The sequence below is a fragment of the Crinia signifera genome, chromosome 4 (assembly GCF_055691185.1).
Source record: "Crinia signifera chromosome 4, ASM5569118v1, whole genome shotgun sequence".
In the NCBI taxonomy this organism is placed as follows: Eukaryota; Metazoa; Chordata; class Amphibia; order Anura; family Myobatrachidae; genus Crinia; species Crinia signifera.
The window spans coordinates 41,774,388-41,789,457 of NC_139220.1; the positions used below are offsets into that span (position 1 = coordinate 41,774,388).

The 15,070-nt window shown below is 44.3% G+C and overlaps 1 protein-coding gene across 1 annotated transcript in view; it reads left to right on the forward strand.

Moving 5' to 3' along the window:
- The first annotated feature begins 823 nt into the window (after nt 1–823).
- LOC146073992 (tetraspanin-11-like) overlaps nt 824–15,070 on the forward strand; it is a 61,731-nt gene continuing 47,484 nt past the window's right edge. The window contains exons 1-3 of the mRNA XM_083181641.1: nt 824–998; nt 5,694–5,791; nt 14,438–14,629. Coding sequence (XP_083037767.1) covers nt 5,705–5,791; nt 14,438–14,629 — 279 coding nt within the window. The 5' untranslated portion in view covers nt 824–998; nt 5,694–5,704. The remainder of the gene's footprint in view (nt 999–5,693; nt 5,792–14,437; nt 14,630–15,070) is intronic.

The following is a 15,070-nucleotide window of genomic DNA, read 5'->3' on the forward strand; positions in this document are numbered from 1 at the left end:
GTTGGGGCAGTATAAGAATAGGGTTCATACAAGAAACCCAACCAGGGTTTGCTTCGACCAATGGATGTTGGTGGTCTTTATTGCATGGACCATCTTCCTGAATGCCTACTTATTGGAGCATATTTCATATCAGCAAATACATTTTATGCTGGATTTTCAAATGAGTGTATAGTTATATCCTTTCCTTTCAAGTGTTATTTAATTTATTGGGTTCTCTTTATCTTTTTTCCTGGCTAAAGCTGGCCATACCTCTACAGATTAATTGTCAGATCTGGTTGGTTGGAACAAAATCCTGGTAATGAATGAGAGCAAATGACAGTTGACCATTTGCTTTGAAATGCTGGAAATCTACCAAAAACTGTCATTTAGATTTTACCAGGGTTTTGTTCCAACCAGCCAGATGTGACAATCGATCTGTAGATGTATGGCCAGCTTTAAATGAACACATTGTAAGTGTAATTTATGCAGTAGTTCAGAGAATTCTAAAGCTTCTAAACATGAAACATTGCTGTCCAAAGCAACCAGTGAGATTCTGTCTTTCATTTCCCTCATACCGAAAAATGATAGACAGAATCTGATTGCAATGGTCAACATCACCTCTTTTCCTTGTTTAGAAGATTTAGTAAATTTACTCCTAATGGTTCACAAACTTTCTCGCATGATTATATATATTTTTATCCATGGAGGCAAATTGATAGTTCTCCCAGCAGGTGGCAGTAAGCAACTGACATCTTGGCTAAACGCTCAATAAAAAGTTGAAAATGGCTCAAGGAAAGTTGGATTAACCACCTCCTCCATTCTCTGAAACTATCATCATAATACCACAGGATCTGCAGCAGTCAGCCAAATGAGACATGCTCGTTAAAAGCTGCTGTCTCATGCTCAATAAAGCACTCTTGGAAAAAAAAAATACAACAACATTGATTATACTCAGCTTAGCTCAGTTTCCACAGAGGATACATAAAATTCTCGTGTTCAACAGTAAACACAACCGGACGGTAAGTGAAAACAACAATATAAAAGACACAATTATGATACAATTTTAAATATAATATATATATAGAATACTTTTTGATTGTAGTTGTTTTATTTATTTGAACTATACAGTTGTGTTTTTATATCAGTTAGTTTTTATATCAGTTAGTTTTTATATCAGTTAGTTAGTGATCATTTTTACATCAAATAATGTAAATAACTGGATGAGGTCAGTCGTTTGTAGAAACATTTTCGTTAATGCCAGAATATAGAAGCTGCATAACTGAAGTATATTAATTAATAATGTCCTAAAAGCAATTACGAGATATATTTGAAAGTTCTCTTTCTCGGTTTGTCCTGTCGTAGTTTGCATTAGCAATACATCGTGTATCTTTCTTAAAATGCAACTTGATCATTGTTTGCAGTCTGGATTTCTGTAACCTTGACGCGTGTACTTCTTTATTGCTACAAAATTCACCGGTTAGAATACATTGTGATATTATATGTACATTATAATTATTAAGGATTCATATGCACTGGCTTTGAAGGATGACCTTGTAGTTTGTCCTTTAATAGAGATTTGGGAGCCTGTTAAAGCTTCTCTGCAGCACAGTGTACTGTGGATAGTCCTCAATAATGAGCTTATACTGTAGAACCATAAATAAAAATCAAAACAAAAAAATAATAATTTGGGCTTTTTCATGTGTCCACCATTGTTGACAATTAACCATGTTGACCTTTGACCATATGATGTCGACCTACAAACTATCGACCTACTATATTATCCAGATACCCTCTGTACATTTGTGTTTGTGTGTGAGAACCTAGTTTAAAACATTCATTTTTTTGTTTATTATATTTATCTGTTGTAGATATTTAGGCATTAGTGTATTAGAGTATTTATTCTATAAAGGGTGCAGGGTGTGCAGTGAACACGGCCCCATAGGTCCAGGGGGCCAGTGCTTAACACACTGCACCCATGTTTAATTGCCTTTTCAGAGTCTTGAATCGGTCCTGCAGCATAGGGCCTAATTCAGCATTAGTTGTAGTTTTGCAAAGATTCTGCCCCGGCGGTGGGCGGGGCTACAGTGACGTGATTCATGTCATTTGGTCCCACGGAAAACTGGTGTGGGGTCCCAGGAGACTGCCAGCTTTCAGGGAGGCTTGCCCCCTTTTATAAGGGGCTGGGAGGGGGACCCAAATTCCGGAACCCTCCCAGCCATTGCGGGAGGGTAAGACCCGGGGTTTAGCCCATTTTGAGAACAATATTGTCTTGCCATCAGGTATAAATTAGGCCAATTGCCCTATTATATCTGTTTTCTGCACTTTTAAAACATAAATCCCTATAAAGTTCATTTGGTACTCTTTACCTAGAACGGCGCCAGCGATTGAAATCGCGGTCGTCGGGGGTAAAAATCGCGGTCATCGCGGGCATCGCGGGCATCGCGGGTAAATCGGGATGGCCGCGATGCCCGCGATGACCGCGATCACCGCGATTTTCCCATAGGGAACAATGTTAAAACGGCAGATTGACCGCGATTTTACTGTTAAATGCCTCAATGGACCCGATTTGGGGCCAAATAGGCCAAATTAACCCTTTAATGTCCCCCCAAATTTTTAACGCCACCCCACGATCCACGCCAACCCGAAGCGTGGCGAGCGCAGCGAGCCCGCGAGGGGCGGCGGTACGCGTCCTCCGACCTTTTCATGCCCTACTATCCACTAGGGCGTGGTGTGAGAATATAATAGTGTGGCGAGCGCAGCGAGCCACCGAGCCCGAAGCGTGGCGAGCGCAGCGAGCCCCGCGAGGGGACGCGGATACCTTCACAGGTAGACGCGTCCCCTCGCGGGCTTCACAGGTGTCCGCCTCGCCACGGACACCTGTGAAGCCCGCGAGGGGACGCGCATAACTGTGAAGGTATCCGCGTCCCCTCGCGGGGCTCGCTGCGCTCGCCACGCTTCGGGCTCGGTGGCTCGCTGCGCTCGCCACACTATTATATTCTCACACCACGCCCTAGTGGATAGTAGGGCATGAAAAGGTCGGAGGACGCGTACCGCCGCCCCTCGCGGGCTCGCTGCGCTCGCCACGCTTCGGGTTGGAGTGGATCGTGGGGTGGCGTTAAAAATTTGGGGGGACATTTAAGGGTTAATGGGCTCTGTGGCCCATTTAACATTGATTCCTATGGCCAAATCGGGTGGATTGAGCCATTTAACAGTAAAATCGGGTCCATCGCGCCTTTTAACATTGATTCCTATGGGAAATCGGGAGCATCGCGTCGCGGGCATCGCGGGTACATTTATGGCCGGCCGCGACGCGACCGACACGATTTCCATGTTTAACATTGGTTTCAATGGGAAATCGCGGGCATCGCGTCGGTCGCGTCGCGGCCATACATAAATGTACCCGCGATGCCCGCGACGGGCGCCCTTCTAGGTAAAGAGTACCGTTCATTTTGACAATGCCATTGCACCCTTGAAAAAGGATTTTTTGTTCATTAAATGTGGCAAATGCAAAGGAAAAAAACTTCTAGTCCTTTTCCAGTTGATAAATTGGAAATACTTTAACACATAATGAAGTTGACAACGAGTCTGCTTACTTTGCTAGGAAGTATTTCACCAGGCAGAGAACATTTATTGAGTTCATGACTTATTAAAATTGCAATTTACCAAAAGGTGAATTGGAATCTCTCACAGATGAGGTAATTTAAGTAAAAAAGAACCCAGAATTAAATGTTATTTTCTTTCCATGTGTTAAAGCTCCCTTTCGTTGGGTAAGAATAGTTAATTTAGCTGCGGAAGACCTTGCAGATTCAGGTTAGCTAAGGCTTTGTTCCCTCCAATGTGCATTGGAAATAAAGATAATCACAAGAAACAAAGATTCTGTAGAGAAAAGACAGAGATTAGAAAAGATAAAACAGGCTGGTCTGTCCCTTTTTATTTCATTTAGAGCTGTGTTTGACCCCTGTATCTTCCTGTAATTCCCAGTATGACAGGAGCCTGCCACACTTAAGGGGCCTACACACGTAGAGATTTGCTGAGCATTCTGAGCGATGCTAGATCGCTCAGGAAACAGCGATGTGTCAGCTATGTGTGCTGATTGATCTGTTAGGGCCAGGGCCCTGACTGCTTAACCCCTTCAGTGGTGGGTTTTTTAGGTAGCGCTCCCCACAGGGTGAGTTTTTTAGGGGGAGCGCTCCCTAAAAAAAAAAAAAACACTCTGTCTCCTGGGGCCGGGCAGCGTCGCTGAGCACTATGTCAGCAGCTGCCTGGCCCTGCCCCCGGCAACCCGGCGTGATGTTACAGTGACATCGCAGATAGTCACTCGCACACAGTCGGGGGGGGGGAGGAGGAGGAGTCGCGGCTGAGCAGCCGGAGCTGGGCAGTGCTGAAGTTGAGTTCATCGATCAGCTCAGCGGCGCTATCAGTGTCAAACCTGAGAATTTTCCAGATTTGCCAGTCTGAGCACTGAAACATAGCCCGGAATATTCTCGGATATTACCACTGAAGGGGTTAGTATCCAGCATGCTGGATATTAATCGCCGGCGATAGCAACGCATGGGGCCACACATCGCTATGGCCCCTACACATGGAGAAATGTAGGGACATTTCCTAAGCGACCTAGTGAGATCGCTTTGAAAATGCCCTTAAAACGCTACGTGTGTAGGCACCGTTATATTTTTCTTTTTTATCCTACTTACCCTCCATAATCATAACACCATACTAAATAGTTTATTCATATTTTTTGAGGGATTGTCTCAATTTTCAGACATTTAATGAGAAGGCATGAATGTTGTTGTCCTAGTGGGCCTGTAGACTCCCAAATTCCAGGAGAGTAGGCTTGCATCCTGGGTGCCTGTAACTGCCACATGGCTGGGCAGGGCTGTAACTACAGGTGGGCAAGTGATGACACAACCCATGGTTCAGTGTCTAAGAATAGTACCATCGCTACACAAACCATAACAAAGCTGTCAGGAACATCCTAATCTAGTCCCGGTGGCCCCTCCACCATGGCATAGTTGCGTAATCATGACACTGAGTTGCACTGGATGAGTTCATTTGTGGGTCCCTCTTGTATTAGTGTCAAGCAGCCCAAGGTCCGCACATAGTTGTATCAGTGTCTTTTCTTTAACAAGTACAGAAGATCTTACTGACTGCTCTGGGGCTCATCTACTGTACATTTGGATGTAAGTTAGTTTATGACTCAGATGAAGCAGTTCATGTCCGTGCTTCTAGGTGTCACCTTCACTATCTTCCTAAGATGCTTTTTCAAAAGTAGACGAGTATGGTTCAAATCTTATTGCTAATACCCCTTTTCCTTGGTGTTCTGATTACTAAAAACCTGATTACTGATATAATATAATGTAGTTAAAAAGTAATGGTGAAAATTATATCATCAGCGAGAGATATGACATAATGGTCTAAAATTATAATAGAGAGCATAATGTTTATTTGTGGCAGTGTACAGTGGGTAATATGGAACTATACCTATTATAGAAATTCCATATACAAGGGATAATTATATCAAAAGTTGTATTGAGGTTAGTGGGCCTTTAACAAAATAATGCATTATTTATCAGCATGATTTTTTGGCGTCCTTTGGTATTTACTGAGCAAGCATGTGAAAGGAAAATACATTGTTTACTAGATACAAATAATCTCCGTGAAGCGTTCAGAACAAAAGCTGAGCGGCTACTGAGCTATTGACTGTTTATTTTTAGATTCCGCAGTGATGGGCCGCGAGCTTGACGAGGAGAGAGATGACAGGGGCACCGTCTGTCTAAAATATCTTTTGTTTTTATTCAATTTCCTCTTTTGGGTAAGTTTTTCCTTGAACAAATGTATTCAGATTGTCCAATTCTAGAAGTTTCATTAAAAACGCAGATATAAAAAAACATCTACTTCAACCATCAATGTTAAATATTAAATGTGTTGATGGATTGTAAAAAAAAACAAAATTGATTTGAATACAATTTATTCTTTAAAAATAACAATATAAAAAAATAACAATATATTGAAAATAAATCTGGTTTTCCAACTTTTGTTTATATGATTTTTTTAAAAATTTGAACGTATCCTATTGCAATATTTAATTTATTGTTGACTAGTTCAAGATTCCCTCTGTTCTGTGTAGCCATGATGTCATCAATCCAACGTGTTGATGTATCAAGCGGTGTAAAGAGAAGACATGCACCAGCCGAGAGGTTGCAAATCGTGGTATTCAATTAGCAGCGGCTGCTTATTGGGGATTATTAGGCCTGCAAAGCATAATACCCAATGAAAAGCGGGTATCTGGGGAAAAAGGATGTTGACATCAGGGCAAATAATATGATAGGGTATGGGTAATGAAGGTCGACATACATTAGGGGCTTAGGTCGGCACCTGAATTAGGCTGACAAGTTTAAGGTCGACAGGTTTGAAAGGTCGACACAAGTGTTACGTCGACAGTCAAAAGGTCAACATGAGTTTCACTTTTTTGTCCCAAATGTCTATATAGTCGATATGGACACCATCTAAATGTATCGCGTCCACTAAACTATTACATTCTCCCACCACGCCGTAGTGGATGGCGTGGTATGAAATACTGCCTGTTGGCACATGTCGGCTCAAAAAAAAAATGTGGAAAACTCATGTCAACCTTTTTACTGTTTACTAATGCTTGTTGACCGTGTCAACCGTAGTCATGTCAACCTAGTGACTGTATCCCGTATAACCCACTGTTAATAGGATCCCCCCAAAGCCTCTTTCTTGACACAATTCTGCCCTATACAGAGAGAATGGAATTAACTGCACCATGGCCCTTATTCTGATTGAGTCGGATGGCTCCGAATGCGGACAGAGGGCCGATGGTTGGTGTTTGCGCATGTAAAAAAGCCGCGCACGTCCGAATACGGGGTGACTTCTGTACAGAAAACGATCGGTTGGAACAATCCGAATAGGGGGTGGAGAGGGGCGTGAAGGGATGTTTGGGCTCATTAACATATGCGTACATCCCGCGTTTGATGGGCGTTCCCATGAAAATGCTGGGCGTACATATGGTACTCAAACCGTGACTCACATGTGGGGGGGCGGAATATGACATAGCCGGATGCCAGCTGCCCGCCCATATCCCTGCTTTTGCACAGAGAAATGCTAGAGTGGTCTGGAGCACTCGTGCTGCCTGACCACTCGGTCCAGCATTCGATGGTCGGCGACCATCGAATGATGGGGGAGGTTCCCACAAATGGAGGAGGTGTTCACATGAAAAATCCACTCGCGGTGCTTTCAATTGGCGTCTTGCCGCCTTCGGACAGTGTGATCGATCCGTACGGAAGGCGGGGCTAAGAACACTCGTTTCCTGTCCGAAAATACGCATCCGACCGAATCAACTAGAATAAGGGCCCATGTCTCAATGGAAGCAAAAAAATATATCAAAATTACAAAAATTTGTTGCTAAAAAACATCTTTGTAAATTATGTAGTTGTTGTTTAAAATGATAATGGCCATGATAGGGTTACTCCATACAAAAATTTATAAAAGGAAATACAAATGGTGGACTGCAGTGATAGTTTCCATAGCTACAGATGTTGCTACATAAAGTCAATTTTAATATCTGTCAAATGGCAGCAACAGTGTGTTTCTGGGGTTTCAAAAGGTCATTTTAAGCAATTCTATTTTAAGGAACAGAAGTTATTAGTTAGCTGTAGTAAACAAGCTAATGACTTTAACTCAGTTAATTGTTTGAGAGAAGTTGCTACTGTATATTGGGTATATTGGGCGTGTGTGTCAGAGGTTGATGAATGGTGCCAATAGCTAAGTGATCACAGTAGCTTTGCCAAGGTTAAGGTTTCCGTAAAAATAAAAATTGATTAGGATGTTAGGAGTATGCAGTACTGTATTGCCAGAGCCTGCAGCCCAATCCACTGTAGATGCAGTACCGTTTGCGAACAAATATCTTTGGAGAAAACTGTAAGTGGTGAACAGCGAAACGCGTCAATGACCTGCAATGTTGGCAGACGGTCAATACAATGACTTCTGTGGTAACACCTAACTGGGCTCTTATCCCGGAATTACCAGCAAATTTCCATTGTGCGCAAACAGGACCTTCCTACAATGTGTTGTGATCCATCACTAAAGTTGACCCCATTCTCACAGAACTCCTAATACCTTACCACAGCTGAATTACTTTTAAGGTCCATACACACTGGGTGATTTTGCCGGGCATGTATGGACAGGGATGACCGCTGTCATCGCTGGGGGGGGGGGGGGAAGCCGCTCAGTGCATACACACTGAGTGGCTTTCCCCCAGCCGGCACTGTTCCATTCCATCCTTATGTTAGTTGACTATTATATGTATATGTATGAGTCTAGGGCAGGGCTGGGCAACACCGGCCCTCCAGATGTTAGTGAACTACACATCCCAGGATGCTTTGCATTAGTTTTGCTATGTGGCCATGCTGAAACTGATGCAAGGCATGCTGGGATGTGTAGTTCACTAACATCTGGAGGGCCGGTGTTGCCCAGCCCTGGTCTAGGGAGAAAATTTACTAAAATTGTTGAAGATTGGATGTTGTCCATAGCAACCAATCAAAGGTACTTGTGTACTATCACGGCGCCCATCGCATCGCAGACCATATCGAATGCGATGCGATGAGATATCGCGCGATGTTCCACAATGTCATACAATTTTAAAATTGTATGGCATTGTATATAGCATACAATGCAATACAATGCGATGGGATACGATTATAACTTGTATAAGCACCTTAACGGGTGCTTGCAATGTTAAATGCACCCCCACGCCACCCCCAAGTATAAATGTGAACCCGAAGCGTGGCAAGCGCAGGGGCGGCGGTACGCGTCCTAAGACCTTTTCATACCCCAAGCGTAGCGAGCCACCGAGCCCGAAGTGTGGCGAGCGCAGCAATCCCCGTGAGGGGACGCGCAGAACTTCACAGATATACGCGTGCGCTTGCCACGCTTCCGGCTCGGTGGCTCGCTGCGCTCGCCACACTTTATAAAATCAGCTCCACGCCGACGTGGATAGTTGGGGTATGAAAAGGTCGTAGGACGCGTACCGCCGCCCCTCGCAGCCTCGCTATGCTCGCCACGCTTTGGGTTCACGTTTATACTTGGGGGGTGCCGTGGGGGTGCATTTAACATTGTAAGCATTAGGGTGCTTATACAATTTAACATCGTATATGGGGCAAAATCGCATTGCATTGCATGCCATCAGGTGTATGCCATGCGATGCGATCAAAAATTGTGCTAGTACACAAGTACCCAATCAAATACCATCTATTATCTTCTAGAAAGGTGCTAAGTAAATAGGAAGTAGCACCTGATTGGTTGCTATGGGCAACATCCCATCTTCAATAAAACTTCCATCTTAGTAAATTTACCCCTTAAAATGTTATGTTTGCTGTTTACATGTTTCAATTTAGCATTTACATGACAGACGAGAAAAAATAAAATCAGTATTTTCAAAACAAGATTCAGAGACCTATTTATCCCGGAAATGCGACCAATCCTCCTAAAAAAACTGTTTACGATCACAAAACCTAATGCTCAAGCTTCAGAAAGCATATCTAGTATCTAGAATACATGCAGATAACCGGCAGATGGACTGCTAGCAGAGGCGTAGGGAGGGTGGAACCGGCTGAGCACGAGCTCCGGGTACAGAGACATCAAAGTGCGCCAGAGCAGCCCGCTCTCTCCCCCGCCGCTCCCTGCTCTGCCCGTCTTCGCTGAGCTCTGTCTGCTGCTATTAAGTCTGCCACTGGACCGCTAGCCAATAGGCGCTTGCGGTCCAGCAGCCAATCAGAAGCAGCATTGAAGGCTGCTAGACCACAAGCGCCTATTGGTTAGTGTTCCAGCAGCAGGCTTAAGTGGAAATAGCTGCGGACAGGGGGGGGCAGCTCAGCCAGGCAGAGCAGGGAGTGGGCGGGTTGGGCGGGGGCGGGGGAGGGAGTCCCCCTTGGCAACGAGCAATAAAAGTCCCCCTTGGCAACGAGCAATAAAAGTCCCCCTTGGCAACGAGCAATAATAGTCTCCCTTGGCAACGAGCAATAATATTCCCCCTTGGCAATGAGCAATAATAGTCCCCCTTGGCAACGAGCAAGATTAATCCCCCTTGGCAACAAGCAATATTAGTCCCCCTTGGCAACAAGCAATAATAGTCCCCTTTGGCAACGAGCAATATTAGTCCCCCTTGGCAATGAGCTATATCAGTCCTCCTTGGCAACAAGCAATTTCAGTGCCCCTTGGCATTGATCATGAAGCCCCTGGCATCGAGCATGAAGTTCCTAGCAATAAGCATGTAGGTACAGTAAGTAGCACTTATGTGTCAGACGTGTAATGGGCATTACGTTTTGTTATATAGTATGTAACGGGCATCAGGTGTGGCCTTATGTGTAATTGGTATTACGGCATGTGGCTTTATGTGTAATGGGTATTACAAAGTTCGCTAAAATGTGCAATGGGAATTACGGTGTGTGGTATAATGTTAGGCCATGCCCCCTTTTCGCACCATTTTTGTGGACATGCCCAGGAAATGCCCCCTGCCCACGCATTATGCATCCTGTTGTGTGCGAGTGTAATAGCATTCGCACATCGGCTCTGCCGACACGCATGTGCCATCCCGAAAAATCGGTCCCTACATTGAATTCGCTTGAGACCGAGTAAACCTGAATCAGGCCCTTGATTTTCATCATTTTAAAACATGAAATTTGCATTAGATGTTGTTCTTTGTACTTAAAATAAATGCGTTGGGGGGGGGATTCTGTTTTAACCCCTTGAGTGGTGGGTTTTTCTACCAGGGCAGGTTTTCCGGCCATACCACCGAAGCGGTTAAATTCAGACTCCAGAACTACAGTGCTTTTTGCATTTTAAACAGGATTTTATGGAAGAGAGATAAAAATATATTTAGCATTTTCCAGATACAATTATAGCTGGGAAAGGTGTACTCGCTTATTCCTCTAACATTATTCTAAATCTTCTATTGAGCCACATAATAACAGATCATACCGAACCCCCTCCTCATGTATCATGTTGTGTCTATTAGTCAGATATCTCTGTTTGTTCAGTGAAACATTACTGTGAAACTACCCGGTCAGCTAACACTCCCATGTTTATGTATATTTAATGCGCCTTGTGAAAGATATACCCCCAGGGAATGTGTGAATGCGGTTGATAATAAACTGCACTAACCAACAGCGAGATCGGCGCGTCTGCAGCTCTAAACTCTCATGACGTTCCTGGGGACATTTTGTTTCTAGATTGAGTTATAAAGGTTGGAATTATTATGGTTGAATGACTAATATGTAAAAAATATCTTACGGTGAAATATTAAAAGCATTTGTGGTTAGTAATAAAGAAGCAGGCTCCGGAAATCCAGTCTCTCTATGAAATTGTGTTTTATCTCCAATTCTGACCTAGTTTAACTGGGCTTGAATTCAACTCATTAATTTTTAGTTGAGTAGTTATGCTAATTTGTACTCTGTTTGTGGCAATATTAGCAGTTGATTATAAACAGCCCTACAGTTTTAAATTAATCTTAAGATGTAAGAAATCACTGAACAAGCAGTTCCGTTGTCTCCATAAATGATGATTATCAGGTTCCACCAAAACATTGATTGTAACATTCCTGGTCACCGGGACAAGTCTTAACCCTTTGATTGCCAATGTTGCTGTGAGAGAGAGCCTCAAAATATCCGCAAAACATTTTTTTGGGTGCAATATTTAACATTTTTAGCGAATATTTTGAGGATCTCTCACAAATATGTTGACATTCAAAGGGCTATTTCACACACTCTGGTTTTGACCGGACACTCCGTTAGCCGGTGCTGTGTAAATTTGTGGGTGGAAACTAAAGTGACGTCAGTTTGGTGGCGGAGGAGAGCTAAAACCGCACACCAAATGACCGTGTGTGTGAAAGGCCCCCATCGCCCACAGCACACACTGACCTGTGAGGACACGACGGCCACGGCACTGCAGAGGTAAGATCCGGCTGCTACCCGGCAACCGCGCTGTGACCGTCCCGTGTGAATGGACACAGAGCTGTCCATTACACACTGCAGGGACGGCACGGCTTTTAAGCCATGCAGGATTTTGTCACCTGGCAGGAGCCGAACGGGTTAAGGTGCAATTGATGGGGGGCAATTTTCCTGTTTTGCCCATGACTGGATGGAGTCATTGGCAAAATCTAAAATGTTGGAAATTCTGAATTAACTTATTCTGACATTATTCCCTGTGCTCCACAAAAATGCAATGATAAGCCCCATACACACTAGGCAATAAAGCAGGGTACTTTTGAGCGATATAATTTACTACTGTATATGGCCAGATATGTACACTAAATATCATGCACATACGTTATATGTCTAGCATTGGTACACTGGGGCATTCATTTTATAGCAACATGACCTGAATCAGGCCCATTATTTCTTTTGATGTAAACCCCAAAGACATTGCTCCTTGTATAGTTTATGTTACCATACGGGCTGATGGATAGTTGGTTGTAAAATATAAAAAGTAAAAATTACTGTTAGAGTTGTACATAAATATTATACATTTCCTTCCATATATAGAGACTTAAATGCTCCCATCTACAACCGTAGCATGTATGACTGGTATACGTCAGGCACATGTTATAGACAACCCTCTCATGTTATCAACCATTTATTTTATATGTGAATGCATCTGATATTAGGCACAGTATCAGTTAAACTATTATTCTATACAGCAGAAACAACACCCCATCTCATGTATTGCCTGGGCCTCCAGAAGATTGGGTGGGCCCCCCGCATCCTGGTCAATTCCTAGTTTGAAGGGCAAGGGAAGATGCCACAAATTGTGGATCCATGGAGAGTGGACGGAGCCAATACTGTGTGTGTGTGTGTCTATGAGAATTATGTCTACTTGGCACTGTCTCTTCTTCAATGCACACCATGCCTGAAGAGGGTAGGGCTAATGATGGGTCTCCCAGCCTGCCACCATCAGGTACCGGCCACATCACACCTCTGCTTCTCCCAGAGTTAGCAGATATGGACTACAGGTACTGTAGGACCAACCTTACCTCTAGGTGCCCATAGGTGGTCTCCTAATTTGGCAGTGTGTAGAGCAGTGGTTCCCAAACTGTTTGTCGTGGCACCCAGGGGTGCCTCAGGACACTTGCAGGGGTGCCCTGGGTTGGTGGTCCAAGACCAATTCAAATTATTTAAGGTCAATGTAATAGGCAAAACAAGTGCTGGTGGCCTCCAATCATAGAATATGTGGCCAAATAGAAAATCCTGTAAATCCTGTTCCTTATCCCATAACTGACCCTATGGGCTATTTCACACACTCCGGCTCCTCCCTGGCGGTGAAAACCTGTACGGCCAGGAAGCCGTGCAGCACACAGCAGTTTAGAATGAAGGAGATGGCCACAGCCCGGCAGCCGTCCCTTCCAGTGGTGGGATCCAGCTGCCGACCCGTGTGAATGGACACAATAATGTCCATTAACAACTACTGTGCGGCACGGCTTTTGGCTGTACGGGTTTTTGCCGCCCGGCAGGAGCCGGAGTGTGTGAAATAGCCCTAAGGATGACATATAAACATTAATTATCTTATTTAATATTTTATCTTTATTTCTCAATAAGAAACTTCTGACCTAGGGGGCACTGTGACAAAAATTCTGATACTCTAGCACGGCGTGATTCAAAAAGTTTGGGAACCAATGGTGTAGACGAAGATTGAAACAATGAATGACCTTCCATCAGAGTCCTAGTTGTCACCTTGGAACCCCCACACTGGTGTTTTGTCTGTGTATCTGCTCCTCCGTGTAAGTTAGATGCTGGGAGTGTGGTGCTTTGCTATGATGTTGCACAGAAGAAGCCACCACACCCTCGGATAGACGTGCGGGAGGGGACTTCATGGTGACAAATGAGGGAGGTGGGCATCTAGGACCCTCCCATCGTTCCTGACTTCTGGAATTCCAGTTCATGACTGGCCAGTGATTATGAAGCCGTAATAAGAGGAAAGGTCATACCCTGCCCTTACTCGTGATACAAGTGCATAAAGGTTTGGTGTTGGTAAGTGTAAAAAGTGAGCACCTAAGGCAGCAGGAAAATAGTTAACAGACATATCCACCTGAAGTTGTTCATAGCCTTCCATGAGGGATAACCTAACATTTCAATTAGCTTATACACTTCCTAGCAGTTGTGGAACCAGAGGTGGGGCTGCCGCATGGTTCAAAATTCAAATGGGGAGCCACACTCACTGCCACCAACTGCCATTCCAAACTGACCCACTGGCAGTGGGTGTGGCTTCCCTAATTGAATTTTGAACCCTGCCTCAGCCCATCCTCTGGAGCCACCACTGCTTCCCGGTGTTTAAAATAGTGTGTGCTGTGAGAGACTTTGCACAGGGCCTGATTCCACTTCATCATACTGTACTAAAATTGTAAATAATATAACTGAAAAATGACTGTGCCTTTTCTCTTGCACAGATTGCTGGCGCTGCAGTTATTGCAATAGGCCTATGGACCTTATTGGAGAAAACCAGTTACATCACCTTCCTTGCAAACAGTACTCTTTCAGTATCTGCGTACATTCTGCTGTGTGCTGGAGTTTTAGTCATGGTGACGGGTTTCCTCGGCTGCAGTGCGTTGATCCGAGAACAGAAAACCTGCCTCTTGCTGGTAAGGAACACTTGCCTTTATGGATTGGTCCACAAGGGGAAGATCAAGCAATGGATGATGTGTAGGCGCTAGAAACAAAACCTTATTGTTTAAAGTCGAAAATTCCTAAATAGCTGGCATTTTTTCGAAACTAACAATTTCTTTTTCACAAAATACACAGAATGAACTGAAAGTAATACCACTTTTCCATCTACAAGCCCGGTTGCACCCAGGATTTTGAACTCGGCTTGTGAACCCTTTTCCACTAGAATCCCCACCGGGCATCATGCCGGGCAGGTGATGTCACCGGAGGCGGGCCCTGTGAGCTTATCCCAGCACCGGCTGTTGCATTGCTGTGAACGGGATCCAGGTTGCATCAACCCGGGTTACTCGTTTACACTGCACAGTGAGCCGTATTGAACCCGTGTTCAACCCTGTTCGCTACCCGCGGTTCAAAAGCCG